Source organism: Ascaphus truei, chromosome 4, assembly GCF_040206685.1.
Source record: "Ascaphus truei isolate aAscTru1 chromosome 4, aAscTru1.hap1, whole genome shotgun sequence".
Taxonomy (NCBI): domain Eukaryota; kingdom Metazoa; phylum Chordata; class Amphibia; order Anura; family Ascaphidae; genus Ascaphus; species Ascaphus truei.
In genome coordinates, this window is record NC_134486.1 from 24518343 (window position 1) to 24536945 (window position 18603).

Sequence of the window (18603 nt, forward strand, 5' to 3'; positions counted from 1 at the left end):
GCAATGCGCAGAGGTTGGCAAGGGTAGCGGTGGCCATTACATGTGTGCAAGAGCTCTTGGAAGTTGCGCATGCTCAGTTAAGAGTAGCGGCGGCCATTACAGCTTCAGACATGCGCAGTAATGATCGCGCACGCGGTCTCCATAGGAAAGAGCTGCACCACGGACTACAATTCCCAGCAGCCTCTGGGGACTGCACTTTCACCCTGATCACCTACTGCATTGAAGCCAATAAGGCTGACAGATTCTCATGCTGCAAAGTTGCAACAATGTTGTATGCAGACAGGGATTGTTCAGTCAGGCTGAGGACACAGAGGGGGAAAGAAGGGGGGCAGAGAGCTGCGAGCTTCTGCCCTAGGCCAGAAATCCCCGGGCTAGAGTTGAGGCCCTGACTCCCCACTAGTGAGGGTGGGTGTTCATAGGGACAGGCCCTTAGGTAAGGGGACCCTGTGCCCCTTCAGCTGTGTGATAGTGCAGGGAGAGACCCTTAGTGCAGGGAGAGAGAGAGACCGTGTGCAGTTCCTTAGTGCAGGGAGAGAGAGAGACACTGTTGCAGTCCTTTAGTGCAGGGACCAGTTAAAGGGTTTGCTGCATGTTCCTGTAAGCTGTGTTGCTGATCCAGAGACTGTCCTTACGGTGGGACGTCCGGCGGGACCCCATCCCACGAGGAGGTACAGATCAGCGCTGGACCAAGCGGCGCCGGTAGACCCTTTGCGAAGACACCCAGGTGTAGAGACACCTGGGCAGGTATTTACAGCCTTCCACATGTGCACCAACTTCACCTTGCTCCTCACATGTGACAGGCCTGTTCACACACTTGAGTGGGCTTGGACTCTCTGGACACGGGGTTGGGAAGGGGGTGCAAGGTTACAGCCCAGTTAAGGGCAAGATTATAGCTGCCAGCTAGTGGCAGAGGGTGACATATATATCGTTGTGCATACTGATGATGTTGCACTGTTAAAGTATGATACTCTGTGTTGTGTTGCTATACAATATGATGTGATGTTATTGTGTTATTTGCTCGTTCAGTAAACCTGTTAGCCATAACCCTGGTGTATGTGGTGTCTGGGTGGGTTCCTATGCTAGGGCCATTCTACATTCCTATAGAATCCTACATAGGTGGAGGCGCTGACCGACGAGAACGTTCCAGAGGATTCACCCCAGGCTCTCACTGGCGGAGGCTCAGACCTCCTGTGAGCCTAACAGGTATACGCACCACCCCTGGTAACATATAGGTTCCCCCTCACATACACTCTATATGCGATTGGGTGGGGGAATACCCGTTACACAGACATTTTTCAACTGCATCATACACAAACTGTATTCTGTGTAGCAGTTTTAGGCTTGGTCCCCTCTGGCTGCTGCAGCGGCCGCGACAAGAGCCGCCCTTCAATGGGGCCAGGCCCGCTGCGAGGGGCCGCCGTGCTGCGCGGTCAGTTTTTCAGGCAGACATGAAAATTGTGAGTAGAACTAGCGACAAAGCGCTAGGCCACACCCCCCGGCGGTTCAGCCAATGAGGGCGAACCTGCCGGGTGACATCATGGCCGCGGCCCCGTCACTCCCCCATCACGCCCCACCCTCTCTTTTCCCCTGCCGCTCACTGCAGACCGGGAAACTTGGCTGCACGCGCCGCCAGCCCGGCAGGCGCGCGTGCAGGGCAGACAGCGGGGCCGTAGCCTTAAATGATGGCAATGCTGATGTTACATTGATGCTTCAACAGCCATGTACCGATGTAACAAGCGTAACTGTCCCCAGTGAACTAACAAGCAAAGGATAGCGGTGCTGGGTACAGTGTCTGCCACGAGCGCACTGTGGGGGGTCCTTGCTTCTGAATATAGCCCGCCCAGCAGGGCAGTGGATATTCACAGTTGAGTGCAAATAGCCGCACGGCTATTCGCACTCAGTAAACATCCCAGCCTGGAATCGAACCCTTGTCCCCTTACGGCTATTCGCACTCAGTAGAACTTAACTGAGTGCGAATAGCCGAGCTGTTATGAACAGGTTTCTATGCCTTTATTCACCAGGAAAAATCAGAAAGTCTTATAGCTCAGTGGTTATGCTGCAGGCCATTCGCATAGTGGACCAGGGTTCCATTCCTGGCAGGGATGTTTATTTTTTCCATTTTATTTTCTACTGAGTGCGAATAGCCGTGCGGCTATTTGCACTCAGTAGAACTTAACTGAGTGTGACTAGCCGAGCTAGTAGAACTTAACTGAGTGCGAATAGCCGAGCTGTTATGAACACGTTTCTATGGAACTTAACTGAGTGCGAATAGCCGTAAGGGGACAAGGGTTCGATTCCAGGCTGGGATGTTTACTGAGTGCGAATAGCCGTGCGGCTATTTGCACTCAACTGTGAATATCCACTGCCGCCCAGCAGCATTAATCCTTTGCTGCCGCGGCCCCGAGGATGTTAAGTCCTGCTACATTCATGGAATATGCATAAATAGATGACGGCACCTTGTGTTGGTTTTGAGTGCCATTCAAAATCAGTGCCTTTAACATTCAGTTAAGCCCCCAGATCTGAGCTGGCATTTACCTGGGCTGTATCAAACTTGAAAACAACAAACATATGATATTCAACATTAAAGGAAGGAACAGCCTGACATTATTACTATCCCATGATGCATGGATCTTTGTTCTTTCCCCAAGCAGTAAGCAGTAAAACAGTCGATGAAGTAATGAACCCCACATCATACTTCCAGCATCATAACATGGATTCTTAGAGCCAGATCCCAGAAGGCCATTTGCTTTTTTACATGACTCACAAAACCATTGTATACACACTGTGGAAATGGTTATGAGTCATAGCACGACAGCTTTATACTTCCTTTGTGAGGTCGTCTGTGTTCCTTAGTCATCATCGTAAAGTTATTTAAAATTGCCCTTCATAAATCTGTTTCCACTATATTCCAATTTCAGGTTTATATAGGACACAAAAGGCTAGATCCACAAAGCTCGGTTAAACCAGGACTCATAATGTAACGTTGCCTAAAACGAACGATATGTTCCCTCAGTAACACGGTATCCTCAAAGCAAATTATAGGCAACACAATGTCCGAACGACATCTCATTAGCATAGGCGTCATGTCATGTTATTGTGCAACATACACGAACAAGATCACATAAGCTCAACCTTAATATTTGTAATATTTGCACTAAGCCTACTGGGCGTATGGTTTCTCTACATAGTACGTAGCATACATTTACCACACACCAGGTGTATACCAAGCTGGCATTGTCTCATCTTGAGATATTTTAACTATTGTATCTATTTTCACATTTCACCTAGAAGAGTTTATTAATAAAATGTTATTGTTTTGAATGTATCCCTCCTAGATATCTCCCATTATGTGGCTCACTACATATATAGGTTGAGTGCAAGTCTATTGGGGTTTCTTTTTTGTGATCCTCTCCTGATCATTTGGCTACAATGTTATTGTGCAGTAGCATCACATTGGGTTATCTTCCAATAACATGACATTATACCAGTCATGGCGCTACTCCGACCCAGAACCCCAAATCCGAAATAGGTCTTTTGCGGAAGAAGAGGAGAAGGGTGATATACCCGGGAGAATTCTTTGTTATTTTAATTATGCCTAACTGTGGCGTTATAAGCAGGGGAACAGAGAAAAATGAAAATCCCACATTGTTGACCACTATATGACGTAATAGACAATTAGTGTAGTGACAAATGAAATGATCCTCAAAAATAGCTTTTAATTGATATTATCTAAAATATGTCTAAACAAGACAGGCGTACACATACAACACGCAGACAGTGCAGATAGTTAGTGTCTGAAATGACTTCAAATTAAGTGAAGATCCACAATTAAATCAGCCTTAGGTAGGCACTATTAGTCCCCATGGTTAATGGGAGGAGGGGCTGAATGTTACTGTAGTAATGAGAACCATTTGTGCACATAAAATAAAAATAGCTGAAGTTTAAAGAGGCCAAACACGGGCTCTAGGCTGGACGATACTGTCCAATATTCCCTACAATAAATAGGTACAGAGAGACAGGAATGTAGAGGAGAACGGTGGGAAGAGATGGTCCCTGTAAAGGGCGCTCTATCTGTAGTTAACACAATATAGTAGACAGGAGCTGTAGAGGACGGGAGATGCATGTATAATAATGCGCTCGTCTCTTAAGTCTCTGCTAGCACTGCCTCCCGGGCCGGTCGCTGACGTGTCCGTGGTGATGAGTACCAACACACATTTCAGGTGTAACAACACGCTTCATCTGTGACTCCATTGGGTCGCAGGTAACGCTTTTTTTTTTGCTTCCTGAGCATTTAAGATGCATGCTATAAAAGGTTAAGTTTCAGACTGTCCTCTTACGCCTTTTGCACTTTTCAAAAATCACAGCACTAATTAGGAAAATGGTCTCGAGAGGAAAATTGGCTGATAATGGTCATGTCTCAAGGGAATGGCCTCAAATCTGCAGTGACATTAATGTTCTTTGTAAGATCTGTTTGAACCATTTGTGGACTTTTTTTTTGTGTTCTGTTTAAATATATACCACAGAAAATACTCACGGCACAATTCTCCTTCATCTTCCTCTTCCTCGCAGTCTGGGATGAAATTGCACACTTGCCACAGCTTAATTGCCATCCCACTCCTACAGTTGAAGGAACCCTGCAGGGTCATTTTCACTCCAGGAGGGGATCCTAAGGAGAAAATAAGAATCACTCAATGTGCTGTTGCATGTGAGATCTTACAGAAACCAACATTCCCTGAGAGACATTTCCAATGGTAGCTTACGTGCCAGGCTAAATAACCATAATGAAGGGGGACTCAACTCCAAGCCTCCCTCCCCCCCCCCCCCCAACAAGTCAGGTTTTCTGGATATCCCTGCATAGCACAGGTGGCTCAATCTGTCCCTGCTTCAGCACAGGTTGTTCAATCAGTCCCAGTTTCAGCATAGCTGGCTCCAGCACTTCCTGCTTGAGCACAGGTAGCTCAATCACTCCCTGCTTCAGCACAGGTGGCTCAATCAGTCCTGCTTAAGCACAGGTGACTCAATCAGAAGCTCAGCCTTCAACTGAGCTTCTGAATGAGCCACCTGTGCTGAAGCTGAGATATACTGAATACCTGACCTGTTGAGGGGGGGGATTGAGAACCTGTTTTATATAGTTTGTATAGTCTATCGGGCTATACAGTACAACAAATGGTATTCTCCTGAATGACACAGAGGTAGTTTTCATCATTAGTTATCCAACAAATGTATGGGTAGATACAACTGATGCGCAATTTTGAAATAAACTTGGATAAACGTAATACAAATTTAAAAAAAATTTAAATGTGGAAAATCCCATTGAAGGTTTTGTCTCACACAAACATATTTACTGTAATTAACAAATGCCATGTTGCAAAAGGAAAAGAAAGTTCAATAATCGTTGTTTGCGTCCTTCAATTGAGTGATATGCAGTAATTGATAAAAAAAAGGTTTCGTTTGCACATTTGCTCAAGAACTGGGCTTCAGTTATGATCAAAAAGTACATGTTATGTGGGTGAGTGGTTGGATAGAAGGGGAGGGTGGGGGATTTCCCTGCTGGGTTACAGGAGTGAAGGTGGGAGACCTTTATATACAATGCTATGGGGTGGGAGACTGCAACACGGGTGTACCGTATGTCATCAGAAATCCCAACAAGAGAGTCACAAAGGCTACCGTAGGTCATACACAGCCAAGGCGTCCCCCCCCGTGTGTCTATTATTAGACAAGTATTATGAAGTAAAAGATATATTCTAGAAGATTTGATGCATTTTCCCCTTAAGCTGAAGAACCTGGTTGAAGTAAGGAAAGGCACGAGAAATATCGCATATTTAACACTTGCGTTATGAAAGAGTTATAATTACTGGACACCCATAATTAACGCCAGAAAAAGTATATACGCGTGTGATACGTGAACATATGATGGGCGTCTTTAACTCAAACGTGGTCTTAAATATCGCTAATAATTTACACCTGCTTCTTGTGGGCGCTACCTTCCTGTTTTTCCCTATAAATACCTGAAACGTCACAATATCTTTCTAATGTTGGCTAAACTGAGCCTTTTCAGATATGTCTTGCCCAGTGGAATGTGAGGTGGAGAGATAGAATTAATCCTGAACCTAGGGAGTGGGGGGGGGGAGAGGGGCGGAGGGGGGGGGGGGAGAGGGGCGGAGGGGGGGGGGGGGGAGAGGGGCGGAGGGGGGGGAGACAGATGTAGCGGGGGAGAGAGAATTGCTGAGGAAGAGGAAGCACAGGCTGCAGGAAGGAGACACTTAAGGCCTCAGGGTATTTAGAGAGAGAGAGAGAGGGATACCCTTGCAGGGCACAGTAAGGAGAAGGTGGTACAGAGGTACCGTTTGAGCAATTTTGGCTCTTTATGAAGAGCTGAGGGGAGGCTTAGATCTCCTGACTAACTAGACTCAATACTGTTCCTGGTTTTGTCGAATTACTCTTCTCATGACATTTTTGGGCTTCAGGATCTTTCCAGTCAGTTTTGGAAGATGTAAGCGAAATAACACAACCCGCCTTCTCATTCTGTCAATTACTTCATGGCTTAAGCAGACATGCTAGGACGTACTGTGCATATCATTTCCTAGTGGGAGGACACAGTGGTAGGACGTCAAGTTAGACTTTAATCACCTAGCGGGCCTTCGAAACGTGATGGGTGAAATTGATTGCACCCATGTAGCGCTTGCAAAACCGCACAAAAGTGAGAAGATTTTTGCAACCAGCGACATCATCACCCCCTTAATGTGCAGGGGGTGTCTGTGTGATGCACATACGCGCATCGTGAATGTGGTAGCAGCTTCCCAGGGTCACGCCATGATTCGCATAGTCTGCTGTGGATAAGGAGTTTGAAGCAGGCAGTTTTGATGGGTGGATGGCTATTAGGTAAGCACATTTAATATAATTTTACATCCCCAGGATAACCACAACATTTTTTTTTTTTGTAACTTAAATTTCACATCAAAGCATAATACACAGTACATCCATTGTTTTAACTCATCACATAAAATCATAACACATTAAAAACGTAAAAAACATACATCTGGAGAAAGAAAAAAAAGGGGGTGGGTGTGGCTCCTTCCTTTATGTTGCAGATCCCAATCACTCAATCGTGCTTCGAGTTCTCTCTCCCCGTGCGGTCCGACTCATGCTTCCCCATCTATTTCTCCTAACTCTGTCCGTGCTGTATTATTTTATCTTATTTTGTCTGCCGTCAGCCGACAACGCACCTCTTACTATCACAGCAGAATTGTGGTACCATTCACTCCTGGGATGTCTGTCTGAGCCAACCAGGGTAGCCAGACTTTTTGGAATTTGACGCCAGTGTCATTGACTACATTGGTCAATTTCTCCATCTGGCAAACATACCAAATTCTGTTCAGAATTTTGGGAATCATTTGGGACTTCCTTTTGTTTCCACAATGCTGCGATCTTGCACCTCGTTGCTGTTGCTAGATGGGTAACCAATTTGTTCTCTACCCTGGCTAGTCCCGGCGTTGGTCTATTTAGTAGAAACAGCCATGGGTCCATTGGAATTGTGAGGTCCAAAATCCTCTGAACCCAATCCTTAATTTCCTCCCATAGGGGGGTGATCTGAGGGCAAGACCACAGCATACAGTATGTACCAGATCATCTGATTCTCCACATTGTTTTGGACACAACGGGGAGTATCCCAGGACAAATCTTGATAATTTTAATGGAGTAAGATACCATCTCATTAACACCTTATGTGCGTTCTCCCTTAACGTGGTACATATTGAGTTTTTGGCTGTCACTACAAGAATCTCATCCCATTCCTTGTCTTCCAGTCCCTCACCTAAGTCCGATTCCCATTGGGACATATAGCTAAGCGTTTGGGCAAAGTTGGGGCTCTAACAGGTTACTTCCTTATACATTTGCAATGTAAGTCCACTTGTATCTGTTTCCAAAAAACAGAGCTTTTCGAAGTTCGTCAATGGGGTACAGGAAGGATATCTGTTACAAAATGCTCTGATCTGGAGGTATCTAAAAAAATCGGAATGGGGGATGTCTTTTTCAGATCTAATTTGTTCAAATGTTTTGATACTTTTGTTTCCCTCCAGATCCCTAAATCTCTTAAATCCCTTCTGTTTCCAGATTGCAAAATCTGCACTGTTCAGGCCTGGAGCAAATTCCGGGTTACCCCTTAGAGGGGCCATCAATGAGTTTCTGGTGGTCAGGGCACATTTAAATTTGGCGGTCTCCCAGACCCTCCAAGAGTTGGCCATCAAGGATAGCGGTTCTTTGATGGTTCTAAACACCGATTTTGGGGACCAAATCAAGTTGTCTAACTCTAAGGGAGAGCAGACTTCTTTTTATAACTCCACCCATCTCTTCCGGCTATGGTCTACCTGCCATTGAGAAATTTGGCATAAACTGCGGCTTTGTAGGAGGACAACATGCAAGGTACAGCCAGCCCCCCTGACAATATGGGTCTGTTTAGTATTTTCCCCTTTACTCTTGTTTTTTTGTGTCACCAAATAAACTTAGAGATCAAAGACTGAAGCGAGAGCATGTCCTTCAGTCTTAGTGGCACTGGGATGGTCTGAAATAAGTAAAGAATACGAGGGAGTAGATTCATTTTAATACAATATATCTTGCCAATCCGTGAAATATTGTACATTGCCTAAACTCTGATGTCTTCTCTACGGATCTGGAGTTACCAGGGGAAGTTGGCCCTATACAGAGTTTTATAATTGTTTGTGATATGAATTCCCAAATATTTATTTTGTTGCCATTTAAAATTAAAATTGATGGTCATCAATTTATCCATTTCTTTTGGTAGATTTATGTTTAGGGCTTCCGATTTTGTTTGGTTGATTGTAAAGCCTGAGATTCTGTTAAACCTCCCCAAGAGATCAAACAGGTTGGGCAGGGAGGTGAGAGGTCTTGTTATGGTTAAAAAACCATAATCTGCATATAGAGCTACTTTATGCGTCTGCTGGTTAATTTGTATTCCCGACTTAAACGGTTGGCCAACAATTTAGCATACATTTTAATGTCCGAATTTATCAGGGATATAGGTCTGTAGCTTTTACAGTCCGATGGATCTTTACCTTGTTTGTATATTAGCGATATCAATGTCTGAAGCATCTGGTTGGGAATGACGCACCTGCTAGCGCTGCATTAAACATCCGGAGGAGATAGGGGGCCCAGAGGGTACTGAATTTTATAGTATAAATTCGAAAAGCTATCAGGTGCCGGAGCCTTGGATGGCTTCAGATGTTTGATAACCTCTAATTATTCTCCCACTATAAAGTCTTCTGTTACTTCCTCCCTCTCCACCCTGCTCAACCTCGGCAAGTCTGAGTCTGCCAGGAAGTCCCGCGGGGCTCGTTGTGTGGTGCTGTTGTGAACGACTTTTTCCCCATTCTATACATTTTCGTAGAACTTTTTAAATTCCTCTACAATTAGTTTAGGATTCTATGTCGTTATTCCAGATTTTAGTCTTATGGCCTGAAATGTTATAGTTATAAAGACTGGCTATTAACAATCATTAATACAGCTTGAATCAGTCATCTGGTCAACTGAACTATATACCATATGCAGTGTTCGACAAACCTATACATTGGATTAAACCCCCGGGCGAGTAAATATTGGCCCAAGCAGCACACGTTTGGTACTAGGTGGCGAGTAGATTTTTTTGCGTGGCGAGTAGATTTTTTGGTGATTTGTCAACCACTGACCATATGTCCTCTATAAATAATTTGGAATAGACAGTAGCCCCAAATAATAAACGGGCCACTATGATGCATAAATTCACTGCGCCTACCAGGAATAAATGTCTTTGACAGCTATGTAAACAAACAGGCTGAAAGACACTGACGAATCACTGACCTGGCCGGTAGTCAGGTGACCCGCAATAACCAATGGAGGCATACTACACTACATGTCTATGACCGCAATAGGGAGTGACTCGCAACTATGACGCAACGTCTCGAGAGACAAATCAGGAGGAAGCATCCCAGGCTGCCATAGTAACGGTAATAGTTTGGTATACGTGATTACATGAGGACCAGAGAAAGAAAATTGCACAGAAGCGCACAAGAGATGGAGTTAATAACAGTATTTTAATAAAACACACACATAAATAGCTGAGAGGATCCAACCCCTTCTCAGCTCAGGAAGTAAAATGCCCAGAAAATAAAACCATACATATGGTCTCTTAACATAAAATGTCTAGGGAAAATACATCACATACAAAAAAAAAAAAACAGTCAGTGTAAAAATAAACAAAGAAAGTACTAACAGCCCAAGGGGATTTGAATGAAAACCGCCATAGAGGACTAGAAAGCCGCTGACAGGGGGAGACGAACACTTACACTGGGGCAAAGGTGGGGGTCCACAGATAACCGCACAGGATCCGGATCGCGGCACCAGGGAAGATGAAACAGCCACCACTAGAGCCTCAGGCAGGCTCCGTCTCAGCCTCTCAGCAAACACGCGCAGGATGACCTGTCGTGACATCTACGCGTTTCGCACCACGTGCTTCGTCACGTCACCTCCTGACGAAGCACGTGGTGCGAAACGCGTAGAGGTCACGACAGGTCATCCTGCGCGTGTTTGCTGAGAGGCTGAGACGGAGCCTGCCTGAGGCTCTAGTGGTGGCTGTTTCATCTTCCCTGGTGCCGCGATCCGGATCCTGTGCGGTTATCTGTGGACCCCCACCTTTGCCCCATTGTAAGTGTTCGTCTCCCCCTGTCAGCGGCTTTCTAGTCCTCTATGGCGGTTTTCATTCAAATCCCCTTGGGCTGTTAGTACTTTCTTTGTTTATTTTTACACTGACTGTTTTTTTTTTTGTATGTGATGTATTTTCCCTAGACATTTTATGTTAAGAGACCATATGTATGGTTTTATTTTCTGGGCATTTTACTTCCTGAGCTGAGAAGGGGTTGGATCCTCTCAGCTATTTATGTGTGTGTTTTATTAAAATACTGTTATTAACTCCATCTCTTGTGCGCTTCTGTGCAATTTTCTTTCTCTGTTTCTCAGGGTGCCCTCCCCCCTTTTTGAGGGGGGATCACCTCTGAAGTGGGAGCATCTGGGGAGACGCTCCATGCACGAGCAGCACAGGGATTTTTTCCTACAATTACATCTGCAGCACGAGCGCTGAATATCCTATTCGTGATTACATGAGGACACTAACGAATCACGGCCTCGTAGGCGGTCAGGTGACCCGAGGTAACCAATCGAGACACACTCCATTGCCATAGATGCATTTCAAGAAGTGATGCGCAATGATGACGCGACGTCTTGTAAAACCAATTGGAAGCTGGCATTAATTAGTATCCAGGGTGATAGTAATGTATAAAAACCCGCCGGAATCACTTTGGAATTGCCCCCGATGAAGCTTAAATAGGTGAAACATATGTTGGGTATGTCCAGCGCTACTACCCGGTGCAAAGGCTAAATCGGAGAGGTCGGGCGCCTTTTTTCCTGTCAGAGCGTTTCGGAGCCTTCACCTTGGGAAGCATAACGCTCAGACGAAGATCCTATCTTCATGTATTTGCAGTGCTAAATCAACTACATTCATAGGAGTGTGTGGTCAGTGTATGCCGAGTGACTCACCATTACAGACCTGCAGGCTCAGCAATAACTGCACCTGTCGGTCTGGTGATACAGGGTATATGTTTACTATAGCTGAGAGTGTATTTAGGTTTATGCATTATTACCAACACTATCAGCCCACTTATCAATCTACACCCCACATACCACCATCTGTATTGACATACAAAGCTCACATTCTCAATCATAGGAATAGCACCCTCATCTATGTAGGATCAGATGTCTGACGACTAAAAGATTGCATTTAAGTGACTATTTCCACAGTTAGTTCAATAGTATAACTGTGGTATTCAAACAGTACTGTATTTAGTAGCCACTATGATTTTTAACATTAGCGTCTAGATCAAGCACACCGACGACTCCGTTTATTCATTTTTAATTTGTTTTAATCATTTGGTATATTGCTTACTTCACTACAACTATATTTGAACTAGTTTAAATAAAATTTATGTTTAACTTGGCAGGGGTGTCTCTTCAGTGTGACATAATAGGGAGCTTTTCTTTCCTCTGTATGAAGCACAGTGTAGACACAATGATGCACATTTCCACTGGCAGAATCATTGAGCGGACATTTGGAGTGTTAGAAAGTGGTTCTGGGTGTCTGGATAAGTCAGGTAGTGAGCTACAGTATACCCTTGGTAAAGTTGCTGACATCGTGTTGGCTTGTTGTGTTTTACACAATATAGTCCTTCGCACTCACCTTTTAGTGGACATAGCTGATGCTATACAGGATTAATTTCCTGCAGAACCACAGCATCACTTTGTACAACAACATTTTTCTTGTATATTTGTAATTGATTATTTATCAACAAAAAAAAAAACTTTACAAAGTTGGCTCCACACAAATCCATGCAGCATCCTTTTTTAAGTAACTTTATCACAGTGTAAGTGACACTAAAATATTGATCTGTAAATGCTAATGGTCTCTTATTGATTATTCACAGAACCATGCAGTGTCTTGAATGTTGCTTATTGAAGGGAATCTGCTAAGATGCTGCTACTTTATCACATGTAAGTAATGTTTTGCCTAAATTGTCATTGTGATGTTGGGAGCTACTGTATGCGGCTCTTATACTAAAGGTTAAGCCCTCCCATTGCCCTTAGCCGTCTGGATGGATGAACAGGATTTCTCTGCACATCCATCCTTCTGTGGCTAGAACAGTGCTCGTCTCTTAGAGGAAGCGGACCTGCAGGGCTGAGGTAAGGTTATAAGATCACCGACGAGAGCCAGGGAACAAAGTCCTGTTAGAGTAGTCTTTATCCAGGCAGAGGTCAAGGCAGGCAGCAAAGGTGCAAGGTGCAATTTGCAAAGGTGCAAGTTTGGATACAGGCTGGGGTCAAGGCGGGCGGCATAGGAGCGGTGGTCGGGTCATAGGCTGAGGTTGGCAACAGGGAATCCAAAAGAACAGGAAGGGCTCAGAAACAGGGCAGGCTCAGGAATCAGAACACAAGGAAAAGCATACCATGCTCAGGCAGGGGCAGGGAGTCACTGACTGCTATTTAAGCCCTGGAACAGGTGCAGCCAATAACCAAGTTCAGGAACCAAGATGGCCACAACACCCATGTAAGGGCAAGTTCCAGCAAAACCCTGGACTGGAACCCTTACAGTGGCTCATGTGGCTCAAAAAACATGTATTTTACTGTAGAACTATCTAAATGGATCTAGAACTCTTGATTCAATGTATTGCTGTGTGTGTAACTGTACCTGTACAGTATTTTGCTTTGTTCCATAGGTGTGCTATGTTGGGGAGTGGGGAAGTGCATGAGGCATTGTTGGTCTGAGGAGGGGTGTGTACACAGGTCTGGGAAACTGTGACTGTGAGGGTAGAGCCATTGTTCAGCCCAGACTGAGTCTTCCGTCTCCACAGGAAGTATCCAGTTGAAACTAGAAACTGAGGTCTTGGTCTTAAGCCCCCACTGAGTCAGATCCCAGTGGTCAGTTTGAATTGCCCACCTGTGGGCCGTCTTCAAGCACTGTCCCCTGCTACGGCCCTGATTGGCCCATCTCAGGCGAGCCCTCGCACTGTGATTGTCCCACGTAGCTCGCACTGTAATTGTCCCACATAGTATCCGTGCTCTAATAGGCCAGCATGTAGCATCTATGCTCTGATTGGTTGGCTGCCCTCCGCCATAGTTTCAGATGGAAGCCAAGGTTTACGTAAAAGAGCTGTCGACCTCATTTCCAGTGTCCATTCCAAAACCAGCGTGATGTGCTCCAAGGCTGTGCCAGAGACACCTGAAAATGAGGCAGTTCTATAGCGGGAGCACAACATTACCTGAAGCCTGCTTGCCGAACAGAGCAGCTACCGACACCCCTACGGAGGTAAGAATCTCCAGAAGTAGGGGGAGCTGAAATTAATGGGGGGCAGCTCCAGAGTCTCCCTGCTTCAATCTTGTGTTAACCCCCCCCCCCCCCCCAAACTTCAAAAAAAAAAATGTATCCGCCGGCTAGGATGCCACTTTAAAAGCTTCTATTCAGTGTTAAAGAAGAAATGCTAATACCATATTGCAAATATATTTTCTTTGGAGAAAACACTTGTACATTTCCCCTTTGGATTATATTCGCCGCGGTATTGGACATCACTGGAAGTGTACGTGTTGGACATTTTCTACAAGCGGTAAACGCAGATGTGCAAGAGCCATCTTGAGACCACACTCCTCTCCACTCCACGTAAAAGATACATTTCCAAATTAAAATGAAGTAATGTATACCGTGGCAGGGATGAAATGTGATTAGCTTGATCCATCTGGTCTGGCTCACATCACCACTACATCTTGTTCTTCTTTGCTTTGGGGAGCTCTTAATCGTCAGAGATTTAATTAGATGGGCACTTCATAGTTTTGTTTTACTGCCTGCCAACTCAAAATTAATGAGGCGTGTAACAAAACAACATACTTCCACTCTCGCTCATTTTTATCCTGCACATAAATGTGAAGAAATGTAACACTGTTAATAATTGGCTCCATTTTTTTAAAACAATAAATTCAATTAGCAGCCTCATATTAGGTCAGAAAGGACCAGTACCCATTTTGCATTTATTCCCATTAATTTCCCATGGGGAGGTTGCACTAGATCTTACTTACAGAGCATAGGAACCATAATTATAGAGAGAACACTGTTTTACTTAATCTACTATAGATACAGGTCTACATTCACTAAACTTTGTTAAATCAGTGATCATTTTCTGCTTTTGCCTTAAACTCTTTCCCCCTCACTGCCCCTTACCTGTGTAACTCCCTCGCACTCAGTATAAGCCAAGAACCCTCTCTCCCCAACTTTAAGACAAACCTTAAAACTCACCTCTTAAATGAAATATTTCAATAGCCAACAGTAGATAAATGGCTACTGTACCACACTCACAGTCACTCCTACCAACCATCGTGGCGAAGCACTGTCATCTACTGCACTTATTCCCTCACCTGCTGCCTTTGTAAGTCTCACAACTGTAGCGGGGTTCCCCTTCCTTAGCTTCGGTGTGAGGGGGAACTGCTCCGCTCCTCCGGCAGCCAGAATGTAAGTTGCGGCTGCCATCTTTGGAATCGCGGAACTACAACTTCCAGAAGCCTCAGGGTAGAGATTGGTCACATGGGCCGTCCCAGCCAATGAGGACTGAGTGGCCAATTTGTGGATCCGGATCTCCTCCGCGTGACAGGGAGAATAAAGTCAGTCGTCGCTGAGCCTCTGGAGGGAGAGGTACTGTCGCAGAAGCAAGTGAGCTCCTGGACTAGGCCAGTGCATTTCCCCTAGGCCCCAGTTAGGCCCCGCTCACTATTTAGTACAGTATAGCAGGGAAGGCCTTAGATAGGGACCATCCCTTATAGAGCTGCAACCCGCACAACTGCGCCGTCGTATGGACGTCCACGCGGCGACCTGTGGCCTTCGGACGAGACTGCACAGGATCAACACCTGTAAGGCGTGAGGGGAGTTTTGCAGACCCTGCATCGAGGGACCACGGATGCGGCTCAGCTAACTGAGGATCCCCCCAATTCCCTGCTCGTAGCTTGGAAGGTACCACCGTGCACCACCACACCTCAGGGAGGGTAGCACTACCTTCACATACTTTGGGGTGGGAATTGTTCCGCGGACACCGGGGTTCTAGGTGACCAGGGCACCCTCAGTACTTTGGGGGAACACACAGGGGTACTGTGGTACTGTGTTACTATATTATTGTGTTATTGTACTGTGTGTACTGTATTATTTGCCATACTGTGGAACCACAGTAAAGACGGGTTATAAAATATCTGGTGTGACATTGTTCATAGCTGAGTATATTGTTTCCTATGCGGAGTAATCCCGCTTACGCTGGGATCCTCATAGGTGGAGGCGCTGCACCGCGAGATATATCACCCCAGGCTCCTCAGAAGCGGAGGCTTTGGCCTCCTGTGAGCCTCACAGGTAACAGCAGCACGCGTTATCGCCCGCGGTTTCCCTTAGGCATAGGGAAAGGGGGTTACACAACATACCACTTAGATTGTAAACTCCCCGGGGCAGGGATTTCCTTTCTTATTTGATGTACTTATTGTACTATAATTCCCTGTACTGTATTGTCTCTTGTAATGCGCCTGTACAGCTCTGGGCGCTATATAAATAAAGATATACATACATGAAAACAAAATAACCCAGTTTTCACTAAGAACTACATGTGCACCATACCAGTGCATTAATTAACTCATATGCACCTGTAACCCATATTCCCCCCCCCAATCGCAGATAGGGTGTATATGAGGGGATCTATATGCATTACCCAGCGTGGTGCTTTACCTGATAAGCTCACAGGAGGCCTAAGCCTCCGCCACGGAGAGCCTGGGGCACGTATGACACATTATGAACAACCTCGTACTTGGTGCAGTGCCTCCACCTGCGATGGCTCCCACCAGAGGGGGAGTCGTTCCTCGCAGGAAATTATATATATCACTCCACACACAGTATGTAAAACAACCAATTACTTTACTTGTGAGCATAGGAACCGTACTTTTATAATCAACAGGTGTCCCTCCCTAGAGGAGACACTTACTACTGCGTCTTGCAGGACACTACCTCCACCTCCACCTCCACCAGATGATCCCACCCAGTGTCCAGTAACCCCACACAGTATTACCCCACCCTCAAGTGAGAGAGATATGTGTGACTGCGCAGCCACTATGTCCCGTGTGAATATGATAGGACTCGTTGGTGCACTTGTTGATTACCTGCCGGGCACTCCGGTGCCCGGGCCTGCCAAGAAACTTCACAAGGGATCCTGATGTCGGCTGTGTACAGGAACTACCGTCCGGGTAAGGAATCTCTCTCCTGTTTCTCATGTAACCCCCTTTCCCTATGCCTAAAGGAAACTGTGGGGGATCACGTGTGCTGCTGTACCTGTGAGGCTTACAGGAAGCCAAAGCCTCCGCTCCTTGGGAGCCTGGGAGGATATGTCTCGCGGTGCAGCACCTCCACCTATGAGGATCCCAGTGTAGGCGGGATTGACTCCTCATAGGAAACATTGCTCATGAATAATAATACAACCACTGTATATAAACACACTTTACCAACACAATAATAACACAATAATACAATTAGACACACTTCAATAATGCAATTCAACACAATGATGGTCCCTCAAAGTACGGAGGATGCCTTGGGCAACTGCAGCCCGATGTCCACAAAGCTAATCCCACCCAAAGTGTGTGTGAGGGCAGCGCTACTCCCCTTGTGAACCGTTGGTGCACGTGTGTAACTTCCTGGGCACTCTTGTACACCGGTACAGCTGGCAGATCAAAGAAAAGTCAGGTCCCACACTGCAGGGCCTCCGATACCACTCCCCTCACACCTTAGGGTTCAGGCCTATGCACGCGGTGTGAGCTCCAGCCAGAGGGTCTCATACCAGATCAACAGAGACAGGTTAAGGGGACCCTGCTACACTCACATCAGGCTTTTCTCAGAGTCCTAATCAGCCAGGTGGAGTCTGGTTGATTGCCTGTGTGCAATTAACCAGCTCGCTGCTGGATTTAGAGGCAGTTTCTCTCATACAGTGATAAGTCCCTGTTACAAACACCTATCCCTTTAAAGGAAACTAACTATACAGCAGAAGAAGACTCTCTAATTGTTGGTGGCCAACTAACCTGGTTCCCCAGCTTAAATAACACACTCCCGTTTAGGGTTACTATATTCTCAATAATATCCACAATCTTTAGGCACAGATATATACATTATGTTCTCATCGGATAGATGGGGGCAGCGTCCCAATAGATTCTCTGCAATTCTTCCGGACACTGCAACTCATGAAGGGGGTGTCCTCCTCGAACTGGATACAGGGGAGCAGCATGCCCCCAGCCTCCAGGAGTGAGACTGACTGTAGTGGTGGGAACTTGGTCCCAAGTGAGTCCAGGAAAATCTTTCTACCCTAAATACATATTCCTGTAATTAGGTGAGCAGGTGAGGGGGAACCAGAACCACTATAAACTATGGCCTGGATTCTTTATCCACCAGCCTCAGTAAATGTGAAGTTGTGGAATGGATCCTTTTAGACTATTTCTGGACTTTCTGACCTAAATCGAGCAGAAAGCTGCCTAATATCCTGGGACTATGTGTGAAGGGGTTAACCAGGCTCCTCAATAAAGGTCAAGCCCACTTGATTAACCCTGACCCGTGTGTTAGGGTCTTAAAGCGTGTCAGCTCTGGGATCCAGGTGTCAAATGTATTACTGCAACAGAACTGTATATTCATTTTGCGACAATAAAGATTTATGTGACTTTTGCCTTTACTGGGGTGCTGGGATCGGGAGATATCTAGGCTGTAAGTTTCAGGGTGGGTTTGTCGGAGAAAGTCTTTACAGAATGTGGCTATGTATCGGGGTTCCAAAGTTATGGGATACCCCAAAAGTTGTATACGGGGATTGAGTGAGATTCTCGGATACAGCCAAGCAAATTACTCCGCCAAACTCTGACTCTGGAAGCGTTATTACAGCTCACCGCCAAGATCCCTGCTGCAGCATCACCCAGAAAAGGTAAATGGGTATGAAGGGGTTAAACTATATCTGCAGC

The 18603-nt window shown here is 45.7% G+C and overlaps 1 protein-coding gene across 1 annotated transcript in view; it reads right to left on the reverse strand.

The window, feature by feature from the left end:
- Positions 1-18603, reverse strand: part of ALK (ALK receptor tyrosine kinase) — a 797030-nt gene that overhangs the window by 140937 nt on the left and 637490 nt on the right. Inside the window, exon 6 of the mRNA XM_075595436.1 lies at positions 4535-4666. Coding sequence (XP_075451551.1) covers positions 4535-4666 — 132 coding nt within the window. The remainder of the gene's footprint in view (positions 1-4534; positions 4667-18603) is intronic.